We start from the raw sequence: 25,955 nt of genomic DNA on the forward strand, positions 1-25,955 counted from the left end.
GATTCAATCAGCCCAAATCAGTCTAAAAATTCAAACCATTTAGATAAGAGGAGTGAATTGCTAACTCATAGAGTCAAGAAAACAAAACCAACCATTCAAAAACATGATTCTAGTCAGTGTTCCCTGCTGGGCTGGAAAACAAAATATAAAGGTGCCCCTTCACCCCATCTTTGGCATCCTTTAACGGGAATGTCACTTGCTGTGATTAGTGCTGGGCAAGGAAAGGCACTGTCCTTTCCATCCCAGCACATTTGACAAGTACTGACACTCCAGGCATTCTGTACAATAAAATAAATACATTAGTAAGACCATTTCCCCTTTCATTTCAGCCTAGGCACAAGAGATGGGTTACTTAAAATTCAAGTGCCAGGAAAGCTATTGTAAAAGGGAAATATTTTCAAGTGAATTTCGTTTGATCTTTTTTTATAGGGGCTCCTACCAGCCTCTCTGCTTTCCTCCCCAGGCCCTGGAAACCAATTAGTCGCAGCCCAGAGGCCACAGACCAGGTTGAAATGACTCCTTTTTATTTTTAGAGGATATAATTTCAGCCAGGATGTCTAGTCAGTTGTCACTTAGTATACTTAGCACACTTCTCTCTCATACACATACATTGGATTTCCCTTCGGAGAATGCATAGATCTTCGAGTCTGACTCCTAGAAAGGAATTAGATCTGGTTGCTGTCCCAATCTTTCAGCCTTGACAATGGCATAACATCACAGGGTCGCCTCATCTTTCACAGACAACCTCGCCAACCAAGTTTTCTGTCTTCTAGTATTTCAGCGGCGTTTCTTTTCCTTATGTTGTTTGCATGCTGTCCTGAAAACCTTTTCTTCCAGTTTCCAAAGTAGCAAACTGGACTAACTTTGATTTTTAAAATATTTTGAAGTGCTTATCTTTTGGGGAAAATTTTGTCCAAAAGACAAACATGGAAACAATCTGAGTCTTTGCCTTCCCTCACCCTCCTATCCCTCACCTGCCTTAATTCATAGAGGGGAAAAAAATGATCAGCTGGGTTGGCCTTTTCTTTCACAGCAACAACATTGCAGAGAGAAAGAGGTGAGAGTGAGAGAGAGAGAGAGAGAGAGAGAGAGAGACAGAGAGAGAGACAGAGAGAGAGAGAGTGTGTGTGTGTGTCTCCTTGAAAGGCTTGGCGAAAGAGAGCACAGTTCTCCCCCAGGAAAGCCTCAACCAGCAGTTGGGGAGGGAACCTAGGGTCGCCTTCCTTGGTCTGAGCGAAGTGTCCCGGCCGCTCCCCTTGCCCCCGCCGCGAGCCCCGCGCCCTGGAACGGTGCCAGGACTCCTGACAGCGCCTGGCAGGTCGATGGGTGGGGGGCCTGGGTGTTCTCTTTGAAGAAGACTCCCATTTGGGGGGAAGGTCTCTTATTTTCCTGGGGCACCGTAGCCCGCCCCCCTTCCACTATCATTTTTTACGCTGATCACACTCATGATGATGAACTTGCAGCTCAGCTTCCTGCTGCCTGCTTGACCCGGGAGCACCAGCAGGCTGCCGGCCTCGCCCTCGGCTTCCTCCTCCTCTCGAAATCCCGGGGCCTCGGGACACCGGTGGGGGTCCGAGTGGGCCGGGACTGCAGGAGGGGCGTGCAGGGGCGCGGGGTCCCGCCGGGGAGCGCGCACGGAGCGGCGCCTCGGCCGCCCTGCTTCCTGGAGCTGTGCTCCTTTGACCCCAGTGGCAGTCCCTGTCACTGCACCGTTCGCGCTCCCTCCGGCTCGCCGCGCCCTCGCTCCCTCTCTTCGCCCCCTCGCTCGCTCTCTCCCCAGATTGAGGCTGCTCCGGTCCTTTCTCCCCCCGCTTCCCTCTCGCGCCGCGCCCCCCGGCCCCCAGCCCTAGCCCGCGGCGGGACCTCCGGGGTCGAAGGTTCTGGCCCGTCCGCGCCCCTCGCCGCCCCCGCGCGCCCCCCGCGCTCCTCCAGCCCGCTCCCGCCGCTCGGCGATGGATCGCCTGCTCGCCGGGCGCTGAAGGCATCCCCGGGACCCGGAGCGCAGCCCGGGAAAGGTAATCCGCCCCGGGAAGGGAGGCGGAGGGCGGGGGAGGGGGAGGAGGCGGCCGGGAGCCCGGTGCCGAGCGCGAGAGGAAGGGAAAAAAAATGCACACACAAAGCGGAGCCCGGGTGAGAGGTGCCTTGTCAGAGGCGCGTGCTAGGGGCTCCGAGGCTGCGGACCGCGGCTGCCCCGTGCCCCTGACATCCGCACGAGCGGGCGCCTCCCGGGCAATTCGGGACCCGGGAAAGGCTTATTTTCAACCCCTGAGCGAAAGCGAATTCGTTTTTAGGAGCTGTCTTCCCTCCCACTCCCCATCTTGCCCCTCTTCTCTGCTCCCCTCCCCCCTAGCCATCAGCCCCCCGACCTCTTGGGGTCCCCACCTTTCTGCCCCTTCTTCCTCCCGGATTTCTTAGGAGGAGAGGAGGGGGTGTTGGCGAGAAGCTTCGGCCAAAGCCGGGCGGCGGGGATGGGGGTGGGGACGAGGGCTCTGCGAGCTGTTTACTAGAAGGTCCCGGGGTTATGTGTTCGAGCCGCCCCGGCCTAGGCCCGGGTGCATTGTGTTGGCCCGATCCCCGGGCTCCCGCGGCGGCCCGAGGCCAGGTGCAGTGACTGGGGGGAAGGCGCCGCGCAGCTTTGTGCTCCGGCTGCGCCCCGGGCCGCCCCCGCGCGCGCAGCTCTCGCTCGGGGCTGCTTCTCACCCTGTCCCCGCGCCCCAACCTCACTCTCCGCGGCCGCCTCGGGTCTCCACGATCGCAGCCTGCGGAGCGACCCGGCGACCCGAGCTGAGGTCGGGGCTGGGCGGCGGGGGACGAGCAGCGAGAAAAAAGTAACCGCTGCCGCTGGATTTCTTCTCTACCGAGACAGGAGTTTTCTTTGCTATTTACACGTAACAAGGTTATCTTTGTAAAGCCTTTGAATTCCAGGGTTTTGCGGCCTAGGAGGTGAAGGGGGCATTTTCCGGAGGTTCGGGAGGAGGCTGGAATTCGGCAAGAAAATAAATTAAGGATGCCCCGGTGGGGCTGATTTATAGCACGTCTAGTCCTCCCCCAACACACCCCAAATGAAGTGCAATTGTGGATCATGAAAAATGTGTAATTGATTTGAGATGCCGCAAACAAATAAACACAAACAGGTCAGGGCGGAAAAAACAAGCAAAACTTTAAGTGAAAGAAAAGATTTCAGAAGAGGAGGGGAACCCGTGGCCTCCACACCCCCTTCCAACGCTCGCTGGCTCCCTCCCTTCCTTTCTCCGCCGCTCGGGGGAAGGAGCCTGGCAGCGCCCGGGCAGAGCTAGGAGGCGGCAGCGGCTCTGGGTTCAGGGATGCCAACGCGCCCTGGAGGCTGACGACGGGGACGTAGGGCTGCGATGCCCGACCGAGGATGGCGTGGTGTCAGAGCTATTGGCCGCTGGTGGTCATCAATCAATCCAGGGCTAGGGGAGAAGGAGAGAAAAAAGACAGGCGTCCTGCGGAGCCCGGGCCGCGAGCGCTAGCGCCAGTAGTGCCAGCAGGAGCGGCGGCAGCGGAGGCGACGGAGGTGGCAACGGGGGACTGAGCGAGTAAGGCGAGCTGGTGCTCTAGGAAGGAAGGGGGAAAGGTGGCTGGGAATAGCCCGCCGTGAGCTGGGAGGGCAGGGCGTGTGTGCGTGCGTGTGTGTGTGTGTGTGTGTGTGTATGCTGAAGCATCCCCCCCAACTGCCCACCGTAGATTTAAAACAAACAAACCAATCCAAAGTAGAGAATTCCGCGCCCCCCCCCCAACGCCCCACCTTATATAGACTCCACGAGTTGCCAGAGGCGCGGGAGAAAAGTCTTGCCCTCCCTCTCCCAAAGAATGTGCCAGCCGGGTGTCCGCAGTGCTGGAGACAAGTTCAGGTGTAAGTGCAGCGGGAGGGAGGGCGCTCTGTGGACCGAGGCACGTGGAACTTTATGTCAGCATCCCCCAAAAATCCTGGCGGAGAAGCCGCCGGGAAGGCGTGTGGGCATCGCTCCCAGATACAGGGATGAGTAGCTGGAAGTGGGCATAGAAGAGTAGGGGCGTGAGTTGAGAACGCACTCGATCTGTGCGGCAGAAGGAGGCGAGAACGCAATTTGGCGGATTTGGAGCAGGCAAGTTCCAAAGTCCCGCCAGACTGTCGGTCGGGCGATCTTCTCGGGGCAAGCGATTAAAATGAGCATCCTTGTTTAAACGAGGAAATCGCGGGCTCCTTTCTCATAGGCTGTGCCAGGCAGTGCACCGGTAGAGAGGTCATGAGTTGTTGCTTTGAAACTTTTGGTAAATTGGACTTCTGGTGTCTAGGAGGTGGAGACAGTTATTTAATTCCTCAGCTTTTAATCCCTTCAGTGCCAGCGGACCTTAAAAGGTTTTCCAACTAGATTCCTGGAAAAGAACATTGTTAGTTGTACAGCTTAAGGGACAGAAGTGATTGCTGTCTAGGAAATGCAAAATGTGCTCATATTTTTTTTTTTAAAGAGAAAATCAAACTAGCACCAGCATGAATGTTTGACAGTGTCAGTTCCTTTTAGATTTTTCTTTAGGTTTCTTGGCATTTTTTGTTGGGTTCCTTTGTTATGTGGAAGAAGTGTGTTGAAGTATAAAATGAAAATTAAAAAAAAATTAAAAAGAATACTGCTCTCTTTAAATATTGTATGTAAAAAGTTAATGTAAGTGTGAAGAGGGTGAGATGCAATGCACCAAATGATCATTTGGAAGGTTTTACTGTCTAAATATGTGAAGTGAGGTCATATAGCTTCTTGATAGTTTTAGGCAGTGTACCTTTCTGTCTTGTTTCAAGCTTTCTTCAGATTTCTCAGGTTAAAGGAGGTGCTTTTGCCCATTGTCCCCTGTCTCTGAGAGTTCACCAAAAAACTCCAGTCTTTTCCATGTGTTTGTGTTTAGTATTCTTAGAACATGTTCATTTTGAGATGTGGGTGGGGGGTGAACATAAAGCATTTAAAAAAATAAGTCTTTTCTTGACTCGTCGGTAAAGGTGCTGTGAAAGTTTTGAAGCTCTCTGTCTCAGTCTGACATTTTCTTCAAAGGATTCTAGATTAAAGAAGATAGTCGCTGCAGGTGCACTGTTTCGATAAAACATTTGAAAGGGAACATGGTAAAGATGAATTCAAATGAGGTGCCAGCCACCCATTTAGCCCTTCAGAGTTACAGGGGCCTGTGCTTGCTGATGAAGAGATGTTCTATTTGTCTTGCTGGGGCAAAGGTGCAGAGAGGCATAGATGTTCACTGATAGAAAAGGATGGCTTTAGGATAGAGCGCGCCATTTAGGTGTTCGAATTGGTCACTTTCTAAGTTCTGTCTCTTCTCAGCTTCAAATGGGAGAACTTAGGAAGGCATCCTGCTAACTAACTACCATACGTTATTGCATAGCTATTAAAATATTACATATGTATATTTTATTTCTAGCCCACATTTTGCTTAGTTTAATTAGCGAATTTACTCTAGAAACATTTAAAGTCTTTCTGGCACCGGGCACAGAGATTGTTACTCAGAGGTCACAGTGGTCTAGACATGAATTTGTTTTCCTTTGCTTCTTAATGTTCTGTATTTCACACAATAGACACTGATGGAAGAAGGAACATAAGAATTGCCAAGTAATTTTTACACCGCTCTCTAATTTATGCAAACACTAAGTTTTCGCAGTCTGAAGATGTGTATTTTTTTCCCCCTCTGCGCTTTGATGGCTAACATTCTTTTTAATGACAGTCATTTCTATAACAGGAAGATGTTTTCATTTGTATTTACTTTTCAGTGCCACGCAATTATGCAGTTTTGCGCTTCAGTAGTGTCTCGGTACTTTGTGTCTCAAAAGAGAATTACAGTACTTAGAACAGGACTGCAATTTGAAGCAGGTGTTGTGTTTTACTGTTATGCAAAATAACAGTAAAATATAATTGTGGGGGAAATTAAGGAAACAGCTGCAAACTTGGTATGAAAACTGGTACATTATGATTTGTAAGCAGTTCTTATAGATATGGTACATCAGAAGAGCAGGGAAAGATTTTAATTTAGTTAATCCCTCTGGCCCGGTTGTCTATCAACTGGTGCTTAAAGGACTCATACCTCCCATGAAGTCAGGAAGAAGAAAGAGAACCCAAAGTGACACTTTGTTTAAAATGCCAGAGCGCCAGGGATTCATCTCTTGGCAGTGCAGTTGTACATTAGGGACACAGGCAAAGTGGGTGTTATTTAGCTTGCTTTGCTAATATGAAGAAGGCAATGATTTGAGTGGAACACTTTGGAATTTCTTAGCCCAGCTAGCATATGGAGGACTACACAAGCCCGGGGTTGTAAAATAATAAAATAAATGGCCTATGGCAGGCCATCTGCCTTTTGCTCGATATTTAAGGTGTTTCATGCCAAATTTAAATCTAATCTTATTATTCTAAATATTTTTATTTGAGATAGCATTTAAGATTCTCAGAGCTTAATGATGCACATGGCAAACCTATTCTGATGCGGAGCACTTCAAGTAAGAGTGTGGGTTACCCCAGGGTTGCGCAAGGAGTGTGCTTACCTTCTTCTCTATGGCACTGATCAACTGTAACAGCTTCGATGCAAAGGATTTGCTTTCCTCAGTCTTTGCACACCTGCCATAAAAACAGACATCTTCATTTCTCAACCCAGTGCGGCAAATAATATATTGACATTTATAAAAAGAATCAGAACTAATGGAGATTTTTAAAAAACGAAACCAACTACTGAGAATTAGGCAGCACCAAGAATAAGGTGGCGGATGTAACGGCTGGCCTCCTTTACGACTCCATCGGGGCTTGAAGAGGGAGGTAATGGATGCATCCTAAGTGGTGGTCCAGGCCTGGATGTGTTTGGCTTTCCCTTCAGTGACCGGAATGTTTAAAGAAATTACACTACATTTAGCAAAAAGGATTTGCCTTACCCTAAAGTTCTTGGCCAGAGAGGAATGCATATGTATATGAGGCATGGAATACCTATGTATTTTGGGAGCTGTGAAAGAAAAAATTATGTGTAATATGTAATGTTTGTGTATTGTGTGTATTATAGTTATGTACAGGTATCAGTTATAAGCTCATCATTTTAAATTTATATTTGTTATTGTGTTATATGACTGTTTTAAGCATTGAGCTTTCAAATGATTATATGACACCAACTTTGTAAAGACTAAACATTCCAATTAGCAGGGAGCACAAACTTCCAGCACAAACCATTTATAGCTAGACACCATGGCAACTGTGGATATGCCCCTTTCGTAATTCACATTAAGTGCTATAATTATAATTAAAGAGGAAATCTTAGTTTGAACTCCATTGAGATGATTTCCTATCATCCAGCAATGATATATAGAGTTTAATGTCCACTTCGAAGTGCAGGAAGTATCCATGAGATGACAACACGTATTCAGATTTTCCCTGAACTAATTTCATATCTAGACGTCAAATTCAGTGTCTTTTAGAATACTCTCTTTCTCTTTGTTCTCATTTTATACACACACACACACACACGTGTGTGTGTGTGTATATATATATATATATATATATATATATATTTTTTTTTTTTTTTTCTTCCAGAAACGTGCAGCAGTATTGATGAATAGATCCTTGGATTCAGAGGTTGGCTGAAATGCGCCATGCCTGCTTCCATCTTTTGCTCTGAAAAGCTGTGAATTGCTCATGCCTATAGGGAGGAAGGATGGCACATGGGATTCCTTCTCAAGGCAAAGTTACCATAACGGTGGATGAGTACAGCTCAAACCCCACCCAGGCGTTCACACACTACAACATCAACCAGAGCAGATTCCAGCCACCGCATGTACATATGTAAGTATCACTCATGAACTTAAAGAAATTAGAAATAAAATAAGAAAGAAAAGCGTTCACTAATGACTTTCCCTGGGGAGAATAATAGGGAAATGATTTGCAAATCGGATGTATCTGTGGTTTCGAACATAGCACAGGAGGAATCCCTTATATCTGTGTAACATTTCAAATTTTCAGAGCAATTTCAACTACAGTTTGACATCCGGTCTTCAGAGCCTCTGAGGGGTGGTGGTAGGTTGTCCACATTTTATAGTTGAGAACAGAAAGGAACAGAGAGGGTAAGGTATTTGCCAAATGTCACACAGTGAATTTTGGCCAAGTCTCCTGACCCTCAGTTCGATTTGCTTTACCTTGTATTGCTTGCTTCCATACTGAAATATTTCTTTAAAATTTCTGTAGTTTTTCCCCACACCTCACCCCACTACCCCTTTACATTCAGCTGGGAAATAGGCCTAATTGGGACTAATTGTCCAGCTACTGCTAGATCCATTGTCTTGCCTGTTGCTAGTGAAACGTGTGCTGCATGCTGCAGGACTCAAACAATATGGGGAACAAAGGATTAAGGGACAGTGGAACAGTTGGTTCCACGAATTGTACTTTTCTCTCACTCCCTAATACCATTTAAGTCATGTTGAGGTTTAAACCGTTTAAGGAACAAAGTGTGGGAGAAACCCAGGGGCAAGGATTTTGCAGCACCTGGTTGCACACCAACTTTTTTCTGGTCTTCTGCTACAGGATGTGCTGGGCTTTCAGCAGAAGGGGGTGAAAGGTCACCATCTCCCTCGTTCATTCAGGGCCTGATGCTCATTCTCTGAGACCCTGCCAATGTCTAACATGAGTCTTTCACAGTAGGACTAAATCTCTTTGAAAACTATTGTATAGTCAACATAGAAGGTTAGGGCTCTGTTGACTGTTTTTACCACTCCTGGAAGAATTGAACTCGGGGCATGTCCAAGTCACAAGCTCTTTTTTTAGTAGTTGTTTTATGTGGGCATTTAAAAATTCGTAGGACCTCCCCACCTCAAACACACACACAAGACCCCCTTAAATTTAGAAACACCAAACAAAAACGTCTTTTCCTTGATGCCTGGATATTAGTGTAAATGCTAGAATGTTGCTTTGTAAGTATATTCTAGAAATCCACGTGGTTACCTATGGTGACATTTCTGCACAGTGCCCATACGAGAACAGCATGCTTAAATAAGAAAAAGAAAAAAAATCCTTGCAAATGGTTGGTGTTATTCTAAGAACTTCATACTTTCTTTAAATCAGAATATGTTCATGATTATGAAGGATTGCTAACATGGTTATAAGGAAAAGTTTTTAAGGGGAATAAGATTTTTTTTGGTTAAAATGGCTTTTCTGAACAATAAATATGTGTTCATTTCAAATATTCTTTTTATTCTTTTGTTTCTTTTTGTTTCTCATCAAATATGTCACAAAATGTGTATAAGCTCTGATTTACGATACCTTTAGCTCTGTTTTGCTGGTGTGACGTTTAGTATTAAAGAATCACAAAGAACTTTGTGGATCCTGTTTCCAATCAGGCAAAAGAAAGTATGTTTTGTCCAGATTCCTCGGAAAATGACTGCTGGGGAACTTGAGCTTAGTCCTCAGTTCTGCCGACATCTGCTCACTTGTTCTTGGCCGTAAGATTCCACTGGCGAACTGTGAATGCACAGAGATATTTTAAAAATCATGTAACCTTAGAACTGATCTGCTTACATCTAGCCATGACCAATTTGAAGGATCAAATTATACCTCTTTTGAAAAAAATGGCTTGAAAAATGGGGTTTGCAATGGCAACTTAGACAGCTGTGTAGCCCTTTTTCCAGACTCCTGACCTTGGAATAGAAGGTTCTTGCACAGGCTGGTTCCACTGTGCCTTTTCATTTTTATTATCAGTGAGGGCTTCCTACCAGAACCCTCTGCTCCAGCCACACAGATTGACTCACTGCCTCCTGAGCACACCGTGGGACTTTGCATCTTGGTGCCATTGTCTTCACTGTTTCTCACAGCTGTGACACCTTTATGCTCTGCTCATCAAATGCCTCAAAGCCAATTTAGTTCCCTTCACTTCTATGAAGCCTCTTCTACCTCTCCCTTCCCAATTCCAAAATGATTGTGCACGCCCAACACCACAGCCCGAGCTACTTGGCATTTACTTTATACTACCTGCAGTTTTGTTTTCCTTCATCTGTTTGTCTATCTATATCTTATCCTTTCATCTACGTTGTTTACTTCTTAAAGCAGGGATTATGCTTCTGACCAGGTGACAGATGCTCAGAAATATTGGTTGATTGATTTATTGATTTGATGATGCATTTAGCTGAGAACTTTTGATTGATGCTTGGAGATTTTCCCTGGAATTTTTCTGTCAGGTCTTGACATTTTGAATATTCGCATGGAGGTTCGGCTACTGGCTCACTTTTTCCTTTGTTTTACTTTTTCTTGCTAGCGACCATGCTATTGTTCTGTAGGGCCAATGACCTAGCACAGTGACTGGCCCATAATAGGTGTTCAGGTATCTTGACTGAATGCAATTATGTTGTATTTCTGTTATGTTAAAATATTTGTCCTTAGTATAAATAGAAACTTAAATTGGTTAGAAAATACCTATAAAATATTTAGTTTAAAATTTCTTCAGCGTTTCTGAAACTTTCAAGGTGTCATGGCAGAGCTTTGGTCCTCTCCCTTAAAGACATTTTGTCTTTTCCACTTGCATTAGTTGCTCATTTATTTTGCACGGTATTCTTAAAACATTTGCTTTCCTTGTTCACTTACACCTCAGGTCTCTGAAAACCTGTGACAGATTACCTGGATTGGAGTTAATCCCTGTCCCTTTAATGATCTCTTGTTTTCTTTAGTTCAACCTAGTGGTGGTAGCTGGGGTTTTCTCACCTTGTTAGGAATCATTCGCTTCCCATTTAGTTCAGTTAGTCTCAGCTCAGCTTTGTGACTAACCCTGGCCAACTTACTTTTCTTCTCTAAGCCTCAGTTTATTCATCTGTAAACATTCGCACCAAATAATAGTCAAGGACCTTTTCAGCTCTGACTTACTAAAATTGCAATTAAGATAACATTTATTTGTGAGATGTTGCTGTAGGGAGAACAAAAATAAATAAGACCCAGTCTCCATCTTCATGAGGCTCATTTCTAATTTCAGACCTGACTTTCAACCAGCTTTACGAGGTATTGGTTTAGTTTTCATCTCTGAGTTCTGACAAGACTGCCACGAAGCTCTCTAAGAACGACTGGCTTAATCTCTGCTTGTTACATAGGGAAGATTTTTTTTTTTTAAAGAAAGCAATCCTATCTGACCTTGGGAAAGAAAATTAAAGCACAGCTGGAGTTGGCAGAGCAAATTTAACTTAGAATTTGTGTGCCCCTCTTACCCAGACTCTTGAACATACTAATAGATGTGATGATTGAAACTTAGCAATTAGCAGGGCTTCATTTTTCCACAGTCCTTTCGTCTTTCCCAAGCAGAATGTTGAGAAAATTATTTAGTATTTTTTAATGTTCATGGAAGGAGGTGCTGAAGGAGCCAATGTAGATCTGAAAACACCGTAAGGATTTTGATGTTTTTCATGATCTGAGGGCTAATAAAATACTATCAAACTTCATTGGTAGAGTATCCAGCCATCTCAGTTTTATCACTGAAAGTCCCATGTTATGGGAAACTCTCAGTCCCGTGCAAACCAGGGTGATAGCTTACCCTGCAGGGGTAATTCCTCATCTTTTTCTTTAAGAATTGACTACTAGGAAGCCTAAACCAAATTTTGTTTTCAGTTTTAGCCATTTTCTTTATCTGTGCCTTTGCTTGTTAACACCCCTGGAATCTTAACTTAGCATTTGTTCTTTTACTCTTGTTTTAGGAAGGCAGAGTAACATCACTAGTGGAGTCAGATTATCAGATTTAAAACCTGGTTGCACCACTGACTAGCTGTATAACCGACTATAGATAAATGTCTTAATTTGTCTTTGTTTTCTTTTTCCATCTGTAAAATGTGAATGATAAAAGTAGAGCCTATCTCAAAAGGTTGTGGAGGATAAAAGGATGAAACAGTATTACATGTGAAGTTCTTAGAGGAATGCTTAGTATATGGTCTATACTCAATCTATACTCAATAAATGTTAGCTATTATCATTAATGATTGTTTTATAGATTCTGTTTTTTTAATTCTAAACTGTCTCAATTTATTCTGCAAATAAATGAGGAAATAAGAAAGTTATTGGTAAGTTTTGTCCTGTCTTCCTCAAGGAGGCATTAACAGCAAAGCACCATGGAAACTTTTCTAGCTGGAACTTTTGGTTGGCAGGTTGGCAGGGGCCCCAATTTAGTGCCTGTCAAGATCCTAAAATGTCTAGGAATGTCTCATCTACCTCTGGTGACTCCATGGGAGTGGCAATCCCAAGAGGGGAAGGAATCTTATGAGCCCTGTGCTGCCTGGTTTTCTCTATGGAATCACAGTGGCCTTCCTTTGCTTGGGCTGGACCTAGGCCCCTGTACCCCTGCCAATTTCTCAGACTCCCCACCTTGTGGCTAAAACAGAAGCATCGAGAGTTAAGTATAAGTAACCAGGATTGAGTGCAAAGGGCACAGCTTGGGCTGGGGAATGAGGACAGTATACACATGGTAGCTGAGAATGTGGTCTGAAATCAGAGGTCTGTATATGAATGCTGATCCTGCCAGTTACAGGCTTGGCTGGGTGATGATGGAGAAATTACTGAACCTCAGTCTTCTCATCTGTAAAATGGATTTAATGACCCTTTAAAATGGTTGTGAGCATTAAATGAGATGATGTATATGACATATAGTGCCTGAAAGATAGCTAGCTTGATAAATAGATGCTGAGATAATATTTATGGTTTTGTCTACTAGCTGGTGAGCATGAGATAAATGAACATCTTCATTTCTAAACTGCTTGGCTATATAAAACCTGACAAGTACAACTTGTTTTATTGTTATATCATTGCATTGTATAGCATCTGTCAGTGTTGCTTGGGCATTGCTAATCAAAAATAATCTGTAGTTTTTAGGATGTCTGGGTGATCATTGCATGCCAAATTATTTTTGCTCGTCTGATCTTAGGTTTCATTCTTACCTATTTCAAGAATGTGGTGGGAAGTAAATATTTGTTTTAGGTCTATATTGGGTAGCCTTAGGTGCAAAAACAAAGTTATAAAAGAGTGTTATAGAAAGGTGCCACTTGGTTAAATAACTATATAAAAGTGTGTGGAAGGATAAGTACCAACATTACTGATGATCATTTAGCGAATAAATTTGGCAATGAATCTGGGGAAGAGAAGGTTGGCTAAGGACCTTTCACTTTTTATTTCTTATACTTTTGTATAATTTGAATTATTTTTGTAATGGCTGTGTAACACTTTCATGATAAAACCTTTTTTTTTAAAGAATGATAAAAATGTAATTTATCTTCAAGTCCTTCTGTTTTGTCTGTAGTATTTGCTGTAATGGCTTGCTGTGATGTAAATCTTCTTTTTTCTTTGGGCCTCGCTTCCTTGGGTGGCACCTTCTTCTATTTTATGTTACAATCAAGGAATAGGCCAAATGCTGTTTGTTGGTTCCATATAATTCAACTTGCTCATGTGTGGGGAGATGAGAACATTGTTATCTACTTCATAGTCTTGCAACTGAAGGGAAATTTTTAAGGAAGTACAGTCATGCCTCCCTTAATGATGGGGATACATTCTGAGAAATTCATCGTTAGGCGATTTTGTCCTTGTGCGGGAATGATAGAGTGTTACTTACACAAACCTAAATGGTATGGCCTATTACACACCTTAGCTATGTGGTATAGCCTAGGCTGCAAACCTGTACAGCATGTTATTGTACTGTTGTAGGCAGTTGTAACACAGTACTAAGCATTGGTGCATCTAAACATATCTAAACGTAGAACAGGTACAGTAAAAATGTAGTATAAAAGATAAAAAATGGTACACAGTATAGAGCACTGAGCATGAATGGGGCTTGTGAAACTGGAAGTTGCTCTCAGTGAGTGAATAGTGAGTGAACGTGAAGGCCTAGGACATCACTGTACACTACTGTAGACTTCGTAAATACCGTCCACTTAGGCTACCCTAAATTTATAAAAAATATTTTCCATTCTTTAATAATAAATTAACCTTAGCTTACTGTAACTTTTTTACTTCATATATTTTTTAATTTCTTGAACTTTTTGGCTCTCTTATAATAACACAGCTTAAAACACAAACACATTGTGCAGCTGTACAAAAATATTTTCTTTATATCCTTATTCTATAAGCTTTTGTCTAGTTTAAAATTTTTCTTTTTAATTTTTAAACTTTTTTTGTTAAAAACTAAGACACAGATACACACAGTAGCTAGCCTAGGCCTACAAAGGATCATCAGTGTCACTTATGATGACCCACAATATCATCCCTATCCTGTTCCACTGGTAGGAATTCAGAAGTGATAACACACATGGAGCTGTCTGTCATCTCCTATGATGACAGCAACTTCTGGAATACCTCTGGAAGGACCTGCATGAGGCTGTTTTACAGTTAACTAAGCAGAAGAAGCACACTCTAAAACAATTAAAAGTATAGTATAGTAAATATATAAACCAGTAACATAGTCTTATTATCAAGTGTTATGTACTGTACATAATTGTGTGTGTTATACTTTTATATGACTGGCAGAGCAGTAGGTTTGTTTAAACCAACATCACCACAAACATGTGAATAATGCGTTATGCTGAAATGACATTACAACAACTACAACGTTACTACAGTAATTTTTCAAGTCCATTATAATCTACGAGACCACCTTCATATATGTGGTCCATCATTGACCAAAGCATCTTTATGCGGCACATGACTGTACCTTCAAATCCATCTTTGGAAGCCAAGAGAGTATACAGTGTCAGTAAATAAATAGCTTGCTGTGGTAGACTACTTGCAAGTGTTTCAGGGAACTTGCATTTCTACTGTCATGGTCACTAATTAGCACTATGGTTGTTAACAAGTTGGGCCTCTGAATTTCAGGTTCTTTTCCTCACCAGCTATTAGACTTGATGGCCTATAGCATCATCCCTTCTCATTCTGGCAGTCTGGGAGTTCTCCTATTTCTTACTTTTTTTTTTTTTTTAATCTATTTAAAATTAAGAACACAAATCCCATAGCATCAGTGATATTCCACAGAGAAAGAATATAATGGTAAGACACCATGGGGATATGGTGGTGGGCAAGGAGAAATGACCTTGACTCTCACACAGGGAAAGAGTCTTATCAATGAATGAATGAATGTCTGGGGCTCTGTAAAATGGTACTGTCTTAACCAGGTAGAAATTTATCCTTTGCTACGGAGTTGGGCTGCATTTGTTGTTTGAAAAAAAATTCTAAGCATGTACTTCTCTCTTGGTTAGCCACTTTCTCATTCTCATTACAAATTTATCACTGGCCTGCACATTAGCATGGCCATCATTTTTTTTTAATGTTTTCAATCTCACATTCATCTTGGAAATGCTGAATGGCCCTTTTAGTTTGCACTTTATATATAAACACAGTGTATTTTTCTTTTCTTCTCTCATTTCTTTTTTAAAAATAAGTTATTTTTCCTATACACTCCCTGAGGGTACTGTCTTGTGGTCCGTGACAGTTGGGCTTCATTTTAGAGCAGACTTTTTTCCTATTCTGTAGATTTCATTGTTTGCATTCGAGCATTCAAAAAGCAATCTAAAATTAGATTTTCTTTTGTCCATATGGATTTGTTCTTAGAACCCTAGCTGTATGTTGTGTAACTAGGCAGTGTTTTTTGTTTATTTGTTTGTTTGTTTGTTGGCTACTTGACTCTCTGAGAGGGTAAGAATTTTGACAAATAAAACAGATCCTATGTACTATATTACATCTAGATTTCAAGTTCTGAAAATTACCTACATTTATAGGAATAAAGAAAGATTCATAGAGAAAGTGTAGCCACAGTCAATGGATAGACATATCCTGAAACTGGGAGCCATCAGATTACATCTCCTTGTGGATTGAATCTGTCTCCTCTTCTAAATATAGTTTGGGGTGTTTTTAAACTTCTTTCATGGAGATGTTTTGATATAATTATACAAATGGCAAGGCAAACTAAACAGGAAGTCATGCAATAGGTAATTTATATTTGTGACATATTCAATTTTAATTCTGAGATTTTAGAATTTATGAAGTTGAGATTTTAAGATGTAAAAACAAAGCTAATGCTGCTCAATCAACTGCATCTTGTCTCGTATAACAAACAGCAAACTCTAGGTAGTTCTGAACTATTTCCAAGAAGGAGAAAAAGCTTACGGAGTCTTGGAAGATCTATTCAACAGCTTGTTTTTCTTCCTTTTCAGTATTTCTTTAGCTCTCGCCTACCCGTGTCTTTTTCCCTTTTTGATTTTCACAGCATATTGGAAACTAGATGTTTAAGTAGCTATCCTGGCATAGTTAGGCTATTATTTCAATATCAGTATGGACAAAACTGCCATACTTTTGCAGACCTCCATGTTAGTCTGCCTTTTTTTTTTAATGTAAAAAGTACACTTGGAGTCTTTGTCTATGTGGAAACACTAACTCTGCAAAGAGGAAATTCTGTTGGATTTATTGGCTCTTGCAGTATTTGGGTCTGCATATTTCTGTTCTGTTTTGCTTTGAAGATTTCATTTTCTTCAATTTCTGTCCCTGTAGAAGGGTAAAATATATGCAAATAAGAAAATGCAGTTTTGCAGACTTTTCATTTTTTCCTGTTTACCATAAATCAAGAATATAAACCCCTCTATCAAATCACAAGTTGGTAAGAGAAAGAAAAAATAATAATAATTTAAGAAAAAGAATATAAGCCCTTCTAGTTGGTTTAAATTTTTGTGCAAGTTTGTATTAAGCATTAAAGATGTTAAAACTAGTTAAAAAAACAAAAACAAAAAGAAAAACTAGCATCACCATTTAATAAAGTGAAGAGATAAATTTTTAGCACTTGATAATATTGAGCTTTAAAATTCTAAGTGAAAATGAGGCCGTTGTTGAAGTTTCTCATTGGTAGTGGCTTTCTTAAAAGATTATAGGACTCTACACCATAACATGGACTCTATTCAAACCCATTTATTTCTTTGTACAGATAGTCTCTGAAACCTTCTAGCTCAAAGATTTGAAATTCTTGGATTGGAAAAACATCTTTTCCCATCTTGCTATGTGCTTTTTTGGCATTTATACTGATTGGCTAAGAAAAGTGGCTTACTTGTGGTATTTGGTTTTAGGTATTTGGGCTACAGACCAAGTTTCAAACCTTTTACATATTGTACATTTAGTTTAAAATATGTTTTGAACAAAGACTTAAAACTGAAATCAAGAAAAAATTAAGTCTCCCACCAGCTAAGCAACCTCAGCATGTTTCTCTAATTTCCTGAAAGATTTAGCCTTTTGCTATGACATAGACATTTTACCAGCTCTGTTTAAGTCTTGAGTTTGAGGAAATTTTTCTCTATTTTCTTTCATTTTGCTTTGCCTTAAGACTTCAAAGATAACCACAGAAGCCTGTCGAACTGTATTAGATATTTTTTAATCACAAGAATTATACCCATTGCTCCTATCACCTTTTAAAATGTATTCTATATTTTAAAATGATACAGCTTTTATGTACTGGTCCTGCTTGGGTAGTGCTATGGACTGAATGTTTGTGTCCCTCCAAAAATCTTTACGTTGAAATCCTAACTCCCAAGGTGATGGTATTCGGAGGTGGGGTCTTTGAGAAGTGATTAGCTTATGAGGGTGGCACCTTCATAAATGCCCTTTATAAAAGAGGCTCCAGAGAAACCCCTCACCCTTCTTCTATGTGAGGTTATAGTGACAAGATGGCCACCTACAAACCAGGAAGTAGGCTTGCACCAGACATTCAGTCTGCCTTGATCTTGGAGTTCCCAGCCTCTGGAATTGTGAGAAATAAATTTCTGTTATTTACAAACTACCCAGGTTATGGTATTTTGTTATAGCTGCTCAAACAGACTAAGGCACGTGGCAGGGACTATAGTAAGGAGATGACTTTTGTATAGAGAAGAAGAGAAGAAATGGAGGTATTTGTGAAGGGTGGGGAGAGAGAGAGAGAGAAAAGGAATATATAGCAGACATATTTGTGAGACCATAACGCTCCTTTGGCAATTATGATGTCCTTGGCCTTGGGCTTGACTTTAGCACCAGGATCACGTCAGTATCTCTAGTCTTCAATGAACAGGGAGATGAGACAAAATGGCACCTTGGCTTTCTGGGGTAAACACGCTGACTCAACACATCAATGAATGTGGCATTTGAAAGGCTCAGGTTAGCAGTTTTTGATATTTTGACCTGTTTTGATCTCTGGGAAGAAACAGTTTTTCAAGTAATTCAAAACTTTAGGTTTGTATTTCAATATTTTTAAAAACTCCACGTGACAAATAGTGAACTATGAACTGGCTTTTGAGAAATGTAAGAATATCTGAAGTTGTGATTTCCCAAGGTTCGCCATCTGTTAGTATCTAGGAGACTTACCATATGTTGTGCTCAAATTCTGACTTTCACAGGTTAACTTGTTTTCACTTTGTTCTTAACCCTCACATTTTGGGCACAGCTGGTAGCATTGAAACCTATTTGGACTGGACAAACTTAGAGAAAAGAAGAATGGGGAGGGCGTGAGTCTTTGGGAAGAACAAACAGACGAGGAGGTGTTAACTCCTAAAAGATATTAATTCCTAATTCTTCCATAGTGCAGTTCAAAGAAGAATCTAATGCTTTCCCCATGTGAAATACATGTAAAGGCTTGGGTATGCTGTTTGGTACAATAGTATGAGTTCTGTTCTACCCAGGCTTGCAACCGACCCTCCTGAGAATTCAGAGGGGAAACAGTAACCCCGTGGGAGGTTGTTTGCTCCACATTGTGCCCCTCCGTGGTGGATGGCTTGTCTGTTTTGCATCTTCCCATCTCGACCCCACCACGATGTTAATGGCTGTCGGCACGCTCCACTGTTTATCTTGGAATTTGATACCATCATCTTGGCAACCAAACTGGGACCTTTACTGCTCAGATTGTTTGTCATTTGTTGTTAATTATCTGTTACCATAAATTCTGCACTTTGAGAAAAAAGGGAATGTTTTGAAATATTTCCTCCAACATGTAAGTGGAGCTTCATTTTCCATGGACAAAAGAGAAAAAAAAATGAGCCCTTTTGGGAACTAGTATAGGGAAATCAAGTTCCCTGGTTTTTCAGACAGGCTCGGTTAGATCCTGCTAATGCAGCCAGGATTTGCACTGAAAGAACCTTTGCAATTCAGAGATGGTCTGTATAAGTGACAGGTACCCCACCCCCCCCGGCCCCACCATTGGAGGAAAAAAATAATTTGACTTTATTTAAGCGTTTTTGCTTTTATCCCAATCTCTTTATGCCATAATTGTGTTTTGTGTGTGCGAGGCCCTGTTCCCTTCAGCTGGTTCCTCCTTTTCAAAGGTTATTAAGACAAAGCAGTCCAGAGTGAAAAGTAGCTTCTGCTTACCTGCCTTTATGAGGTGTTTATTTTGTCAAGTGTAGAATTAAAACGAGCTTTCTAGCCATTAGTGGATTTTGGTCATGGTCTCACACTCTGCAGGGAGGGTCGTGTCACGTTATAAACAGAAAGCGCTGTTTTGCGAGGTGCTGTAGCCCAGGCTGCAGGAGCCACTGCTGGGCTTAATATCTTAATAAAGCAGTAAACAAAAGAACATGAGAGAGAGAGAGAGAGACAGGGAGAAAGAAAGAGTTGGGGGAAGACCGAACGCCAGTATTTTAGAGGGAAGAGTTCAAGAGTGGAGTGATTGTTGCTAAGCAGGAATCTGGGCACAATTAAAAATATTTAAAAATATGATGTCACTTCAGAAGTTAAGGAAAAAAACCAAAGTATATCCAGAACTATTACTGGTGTCACATATTTACAGTGGGATCATAATAATATATTCTTCAAAAGGGAATGGTGGGTGTGATATTAGATGATGCTTAGTGCTCAGTAAAACGCTTAGCGTGGCATCTAAATACTCAGTGTATGTGGCTGATATTGTTAATAATACTGTTTATCATTATTGCTTCTAAAACATTAACACTTGAACTTCAGCAGTTTTAATGGTGGCATATGGTCTCTCGTCACCATAACTTTTCTCGTGCTGTTAAGTTTGGTGTGTCTATTTTATTGTTGTCAAAAAGTTTTTAAGGTTGTGTTGTCTCCCCCACCCCGACCCCGGGATTCTCACACCGGGAAAGAGGGATTGAGTCTCTGTTAACCTACAGATAGCCCGGAGCACAGACTTAATACACACTTATCTCAGCTCCCTGCATGCTGCTTGGGACAGAGTGACTCTCCGTGAAGTGTCTTTTACTGGAGTCCTGGAATTTGCTTGGGCGAAAATGTTCTTCCCAGGTTCATAGGGATTCACGGTAATAGTGTCGTCCCTGAAATTAAGCACCGTTTCCAAATATTCCACTTTTATTATCCTTTTATTGCTTCTCTTCCAGTGTTTTTCAAAGAGGGCAGAATAGGTACAGGGGCACTCTTTTATTAACAGAACACAGATCATAATCAAATTTTAAGATTAATAAATGAGTATTCAGTGCATTAAATTAGTGACTTATTAGCTGTTTGAGTATGAGAATAAGAGACAGAAAGGAGAGGAGAGGGAGTTGGAAAAAAGCACCCTCTGATTGCCCTGTGGGGGGAGGCTGGGAAAAGGATTTAACACTTTGGATTTTTTAGAAGCCATTAAAACTCCGATGGGATCAGATTACTTGACTGCACATCTGAAACACGAAACTCTTGCCCTAAACCGTGCAATTGAGTTAAGCTCAAAATTCAAGGCCTCCCCCTAAGACTGGCCTCTGGGTAAGCCTCATTGTTGATCGCAAAATGATTTCCTTTGAGAGGAGCAAGACTACAGTGAGGTTTTTATGGCCAATTTAGTCTGTACATCGGTGCCAGCCAGACATTTGGCAACAGTTAGTGCCAACTTTGGTGATCTAGCCACCGATTTTTCCCAAGGTCTTCAAAACCGTCTGGATTCGGTGCTGACATTGAAGGAAAGATGCAGTATAAGTCCAGCTTTTCAGGCACGCCTCCTATATTTTTTATTTTTTCAAGAGGAGAGGTACTGAGAAGGGCGGGAGAGCAACGGGCTGATCCACTGCCCTAAACTTTGAGTCCCTGGTGGATGTTGAAATTCTTCTTCCCCAAACACTGTTTTCTCCCTCTATGTTTGTCACTTCTTTAGTGAACCCCTACCCTTCTCTCTGGGTGTCTAAGGTGTCCCCTTATACATATTCAGAGTATTTATGAGTAATGCTTTCCCCTGGTCACACTTATTATAAATGTACTTTCTAATTGTTTGCAAAATGTTTGTCTTCCACTAGGCCCTAAGCTCTGTGAAGGCAGCGACCCTGTCTTTTTATTTTCATTTATTTTTTTCTGTCTGTATCCACAACACCTCTCACAGTGCTAAGCACATTCTGGACACTGTACAAATACCTGTTGAATGAATGAATGAAAACGGAGTTTGCAAGGATTCAAGGGATTGATATGTGCTTCCTTGAGAAGTTTGTGCTCTCTTGCAATCATCCATTCTTTTTGAGAGCATGTATTTAGACTGGATGATATACTTGGCTTTAAAAAGGGTCACTTATATAAGTCTCCCGTGTTTTTTTCAGGATGGAGCTGGATGAAGCTCAGAGTGAGTATTTCTGATACTCGTACGCTAATGCTGTCACCACTCTGCCTTCCGTTGACTCTTGCTTTGACAGTAGTAAACTCTCATTTCTAACATAGAAAAAATACCAGAGTTTCACTTTCAATTTGACCCTAAAGATTTGGATTTCCTATATTGTTCTCTATCTTAAGAACTGAGGCATTAGAAAGTATATTCTTTTAACGCCTTAGAAAATGCTCATTTATTGATCCTATTTGGAGTCAACGATTATTGGTTAGAAGCGTGAAATTAATTAAGATATATTTCAGCACAGCTACCAGGAGTCTGACTGACAACTGGCCCTCATATGTGGAGTTTACTTGAAATGAAGACCATGAAAAGGGGTCATCTGTCATCACGGAATCATGCAGTTTGCATGAGGCAAACCAATTTTTATTCTGTACTCTGATTTTTAACAACTTTACAATTTTTTAAAAACTACTAAGCTCTTACTGTTCTTCTGTCAACTATTTTGACAGAAATCTGTGATTTGGGTTAAATACAGGTAGTACCATCATAACAATATTGGTGTTATAGCAATTGAAAATCTTTGAAAATCAATTTAAAGGTAAAACAAAGGAAATTCAAAGTAGTATGTAATGGAGTTCGAATTATAGGTGGCTAAACTGTAAACCCTTTGAAAACCAAATGATCAGAAAAAATCCTGCTATAAACTGCCAGGCTAGAGAAAGAATTTTACATGGAACAGGAATTCAAAGGAGGAGATGATAAGAAAGAGAAGTCTGCATTGCAAGCGCTTTTGGGGCAGGAAGTTTTTAATTTAGATGACTGACTTCAGGTTTTCTCCCCAACTTTCCCCATGGCTGTGTCTACTAAGGAGGGTGTTGTATAATTAGACTTTCTGGAGATGCCCTTTGGCTGAAGACCTAATTGAGTCTCTGGACTTGCGTGCAGGGTTAGAGTTGGTGGAGCTTTTTGCCCTGCAGGTAGAAGCTCTTTGATGGACCTGCCTCTTTGATAAGTACCTATAGGGCTGGCAGTGACATTGTTTAGGCAAAGTATGGTTTAGTAATTGAAGAGTCAGTGCTCCTTAGTATATGAAAATCTTTCTTTAAAATAGGGAAGACACCAAAATCCACATGCGCAATTTAAATGAGCCTGTATTCTGCATTATAAATATGCACCGGATGCCAAGTAGAAAACCGGAACACTCTCTCAGGATGCTGTTAGGGCCAAGCGGAATCTCATTAGGGACAGCTTCAAAGATCAGTTCCTCGTGTCCATAAAAACAAGTGTAAATTATCTGGTGCGCGCCTGCTGTTAGCAGTTGCGGTGTTGCATTATGCATGATTCAAGACTGCACGGAGGAGACACAGGCTGCACGGAGTTCCACAATATATGTGGGGATTTCACCACCCGTTTTGTTTTTTTTTTTTGATGCTGGATCCTACATTTTGGAAATTTGTTGTTGTGTTTCAGTTAATGTAGGGTGCTGTGTATAACCTGCTCCTACATTTTTGATGAATTGGAGTCAGTTCAGAGAGGAATGATAAGGTTCTGAATTGTTTACATGAACAGCCAAGCTACTCAGATTTATGTATCTTGTTTGCTCACATATGGAATCAGATTAGGGGACCATGAATGTGTCCCATGAACATAGGATTGGGTGCATTTGTTTTAATCAATCCCTCCCTCATTTTGGTCTCTTTGTTAGATTTTTAAAATAAGTGTGAATGCTCAGCAAATTAAGGAAATGTAGTCAAGTTTAATATACAAGGCTTTAATAAATAGTTTTGAAATAAATACCTGAAAGTCTGGAAATATTTTCCTGAGCTTTATTACATGAGGAGGCAAGGAAGAAAAAGAGTGTAGTGTTTAAGTACATGGCCTCTAGAACCAGACTTCCAAGGTTTGAATCTTGGTCTGCCTCTTACTAGCTGTGTGACTTTGGGCAAGTTACTTAACCTCTCTGTGTTCTCATCTGTAAAGGAGGGAAAAAATTAGTACCTCCCTTAAAGGGCTGTTGCGAAGGTTAAATCAATTGATTTCTGTATAATATCTACACCATTTTCTGCGGAGATAGTAAGTCCTATAGAAGTGCTTGCTCATATTGGTGTTATCAATATTATTATCAGAAGTAGAAGGCCTTCCAGGGCAGTTGGGGTTGACTAGGCATGGAACACCTGAGCCTGAATTTATAAGCATTTGTGTGCTTGAGAGGACATAAACACAAACGGTTGAGGATAGGCAAAGTCAGGGAATGATTACCTTGGGGTCAATCAGGGGAAGCCACTAAAAGTATAAAATACTTAGTAGATGTGTGTGTTTCTGGCCCATGTGACCCAGGGAGATAAACATGAGATCTTGAGAATAAGTTAAGAAATAGCAGAAGAGAAGCCGCTTTGCTCTTGCTAGAGTAGAAGACAGTGTCTGCAACATCTCTTTTTCCCACTTGTTTCTCAGAGCCTAGTCCCAGAACAAAGAAGCATGTGGGAGAAAGATCAAAAGAGCAACCTTACACAGTGTCCCAAGACTGAAATCCACACACTTGCCAGCGCCAGTTACATTCATTTTGAAATTTATATTTGCAAATTTAAGGAGATAGTGACTAACATTAGTATTTCCCTTTCTGGACTGGAAGCTCTGGAAGTGCACTATTAATGTGGGCTGATTTGGGGCTCAGTAATTAAATTTGTCTTTGGCAAATCAATAAACAGTCTTCGATATGTATTTCTTCTGTCATTTTGTCCTCACAGTAAATTCTCTCTTGTCTCAAAATCTCCCCATCCTTTTTAGAGTGTCATCCCTGCTATTAACATGCTCACCCAAGCACTTGCCCACCTTACTCGCTTAGATGTTCCTCCTTACAAGTTGCTTAAAATGCCCCTGCCACCTCCTGTCATTCACTCATCAATACCTTAAGGATGGGTTGTTGGCAGCTCTTATATTTCGGCATTAAGTGATTGAGGCTATCTTTGGCATTCTACAGTCCTCTAACACTTTTACTTGGAAATGAGAAACTCACTCTCCTTTGAATAAGAGAGAGTTGTTTGGTTTGATGAGCGTCTTGGAAACCATCTATAGGATAGGGAGGAAATGAACGAAGAGTGTGGGATGTCTGGGGGAAGTTGAGTGTCATTGAAAAATGTTACAGTCAATGAATCAATAAGTATTTATTGGAAGTAAATACTTGATTTGATTCTTCTCCCAAACACGAAAGAAGGTAGGCTTCCCGTAGGAGGCACCCTCTGATGGAAAGCAGTTTAAAATAAACAGGAACAGCTATTTTCTGTCCTGGAGGAGATCACACTTTGCTTTCATTTCAGAATATTTCCTCCTGTTCTTACCATTCTTATGTCTTATGTCTTGGTTCTTCTCAAGGCTGGCAGCATCTTCTGGCCCTGTGGGCTCCAGAAACCACTGCCATTTCCTACTCAGAGACTGCACACTTGGACAGCAATTGCATTTTTGCTTGGTTGTGGGACTTGAGAAGTGTGTGGCCATGTGCTGCGGGCTTTGATAATGTCTTAAATTTCAAGCAAGTTAGATGGTTTCAGGCCCACTGCTTGTTCTGTGTGGAAATGAGCAAACCTATATGCTTCTAGATCTTTTCCATTTGGAGACATGAAGATGAAAGGTTGGATGCTTCAGCCCAATACAGTTTCGAAAGTTCGATCTGAGTATAGTTCTGAGACCTAACTATGGTTGAATATCAGAGATCAAGGGTAACGTCAAAGGCATCTTCAGTTTTGAAAAGTTTGCAGAAGCTACTGTTTGAAAATGATGTCTCTGACCCCAAAAAAGGAGTGGTAATATTGCACACTTCTGTTATCTATAATTGGTGCTGGCATCACTTGGTAGACCATTGAAGTGTGTCATCTTCATTAGGGTTGGGAAACCCTGTGGCCACAAGGAGCATTTCTAGCTACATGCAATAATTTCCCTCTTGGAAAAATGCTTGGTAGCAGATGTGAAGTATCACATTAAATTTCTTTATATTAAACTGCAACTGGCCCCAAATTGGCTTTGGCCCCCTTGCCTAGGTGCTGCAGATCTAGCTATCAATAAAGCTGTATCCAGATGCCTAGGATGCTGGTGCAATGGCTGGCAGCTGAGCATTGGTTCAGTTACTGGTGGTGAGCCAGTAGTACCTGTTAGATCTTTAAAAGCTGAGCATCACAGGAAGTAGGAGCATTCGTTCTAGCTCTGATGCTTTTCTGGGAAGTTCAGAGACGGCATTTGGCAGCAACTTCACATTCAGTTGAAACTGGTGAACTTCACATTCATTTGAACTGTCGAACTTCATAATAGGAAACCTATCTAATAAAAGCTCTAGTTTTTGGTGATGATTCAAAGTAGTAGCTCTGGAATGCTGAAGACCCCAACTTGCTGGGTAGAGAAGTTCATAAAATATGCTTTGTGAGGAGTCCAACTAGTGAATATGT

At 41.6% G+C, this 25,955-nt stretch overlaps 1 protein-coding gene across 2 annotated transcripts in view; it reads left to right on the plus strand.

Annotated features, from left to right (window-relative positions):
* Positions 1–1,042: 1,042 nt before the first annotated feature.
* Positions 1,043–25,955, plus strand: part of MPPED2 (metallophosphoesterase domain containing 2) — a 168,409-nt gene continuing 143,496 nt past the window's right edge. The window contains exons 1-2 of one of the 2 annotated variants that reach the window (XM_012649582.1): positions 1,043–1,057; positions 7,563–7,811. In XM_012649582.1, coding sequence (XP_012505036.1) covers positions 7,684–7,811 — 128 coding nt within the window. In that variant the 5' untranslated portion in view covers positions 1,043–1,057; positions 7,563–7,683. Of the gene's footprint in view, positions 1,058–1,197; positions 2,016–7,562; positions 7,812–25,955 lie in introns of those variants that run through there. The other variant, XM_012649581.1, reaches the window with a different exon arrangement.

The sequence above is a fragment of the Propithecus coquereli genome, unplaced genomic scaffold (assembly GCF_000956105.1).
Source record: "Propithecus coquereli isolate 6110/MARCELLA unplaced genomic scaffold, Pcoq_1.0 Scaffold30, whole genome shotgun sequence".
NCBI lineage: Eukaryota > Metazoa > Chordata > Mammalia > Primates > Indriidae > Propithecus > Propithecus coquereli.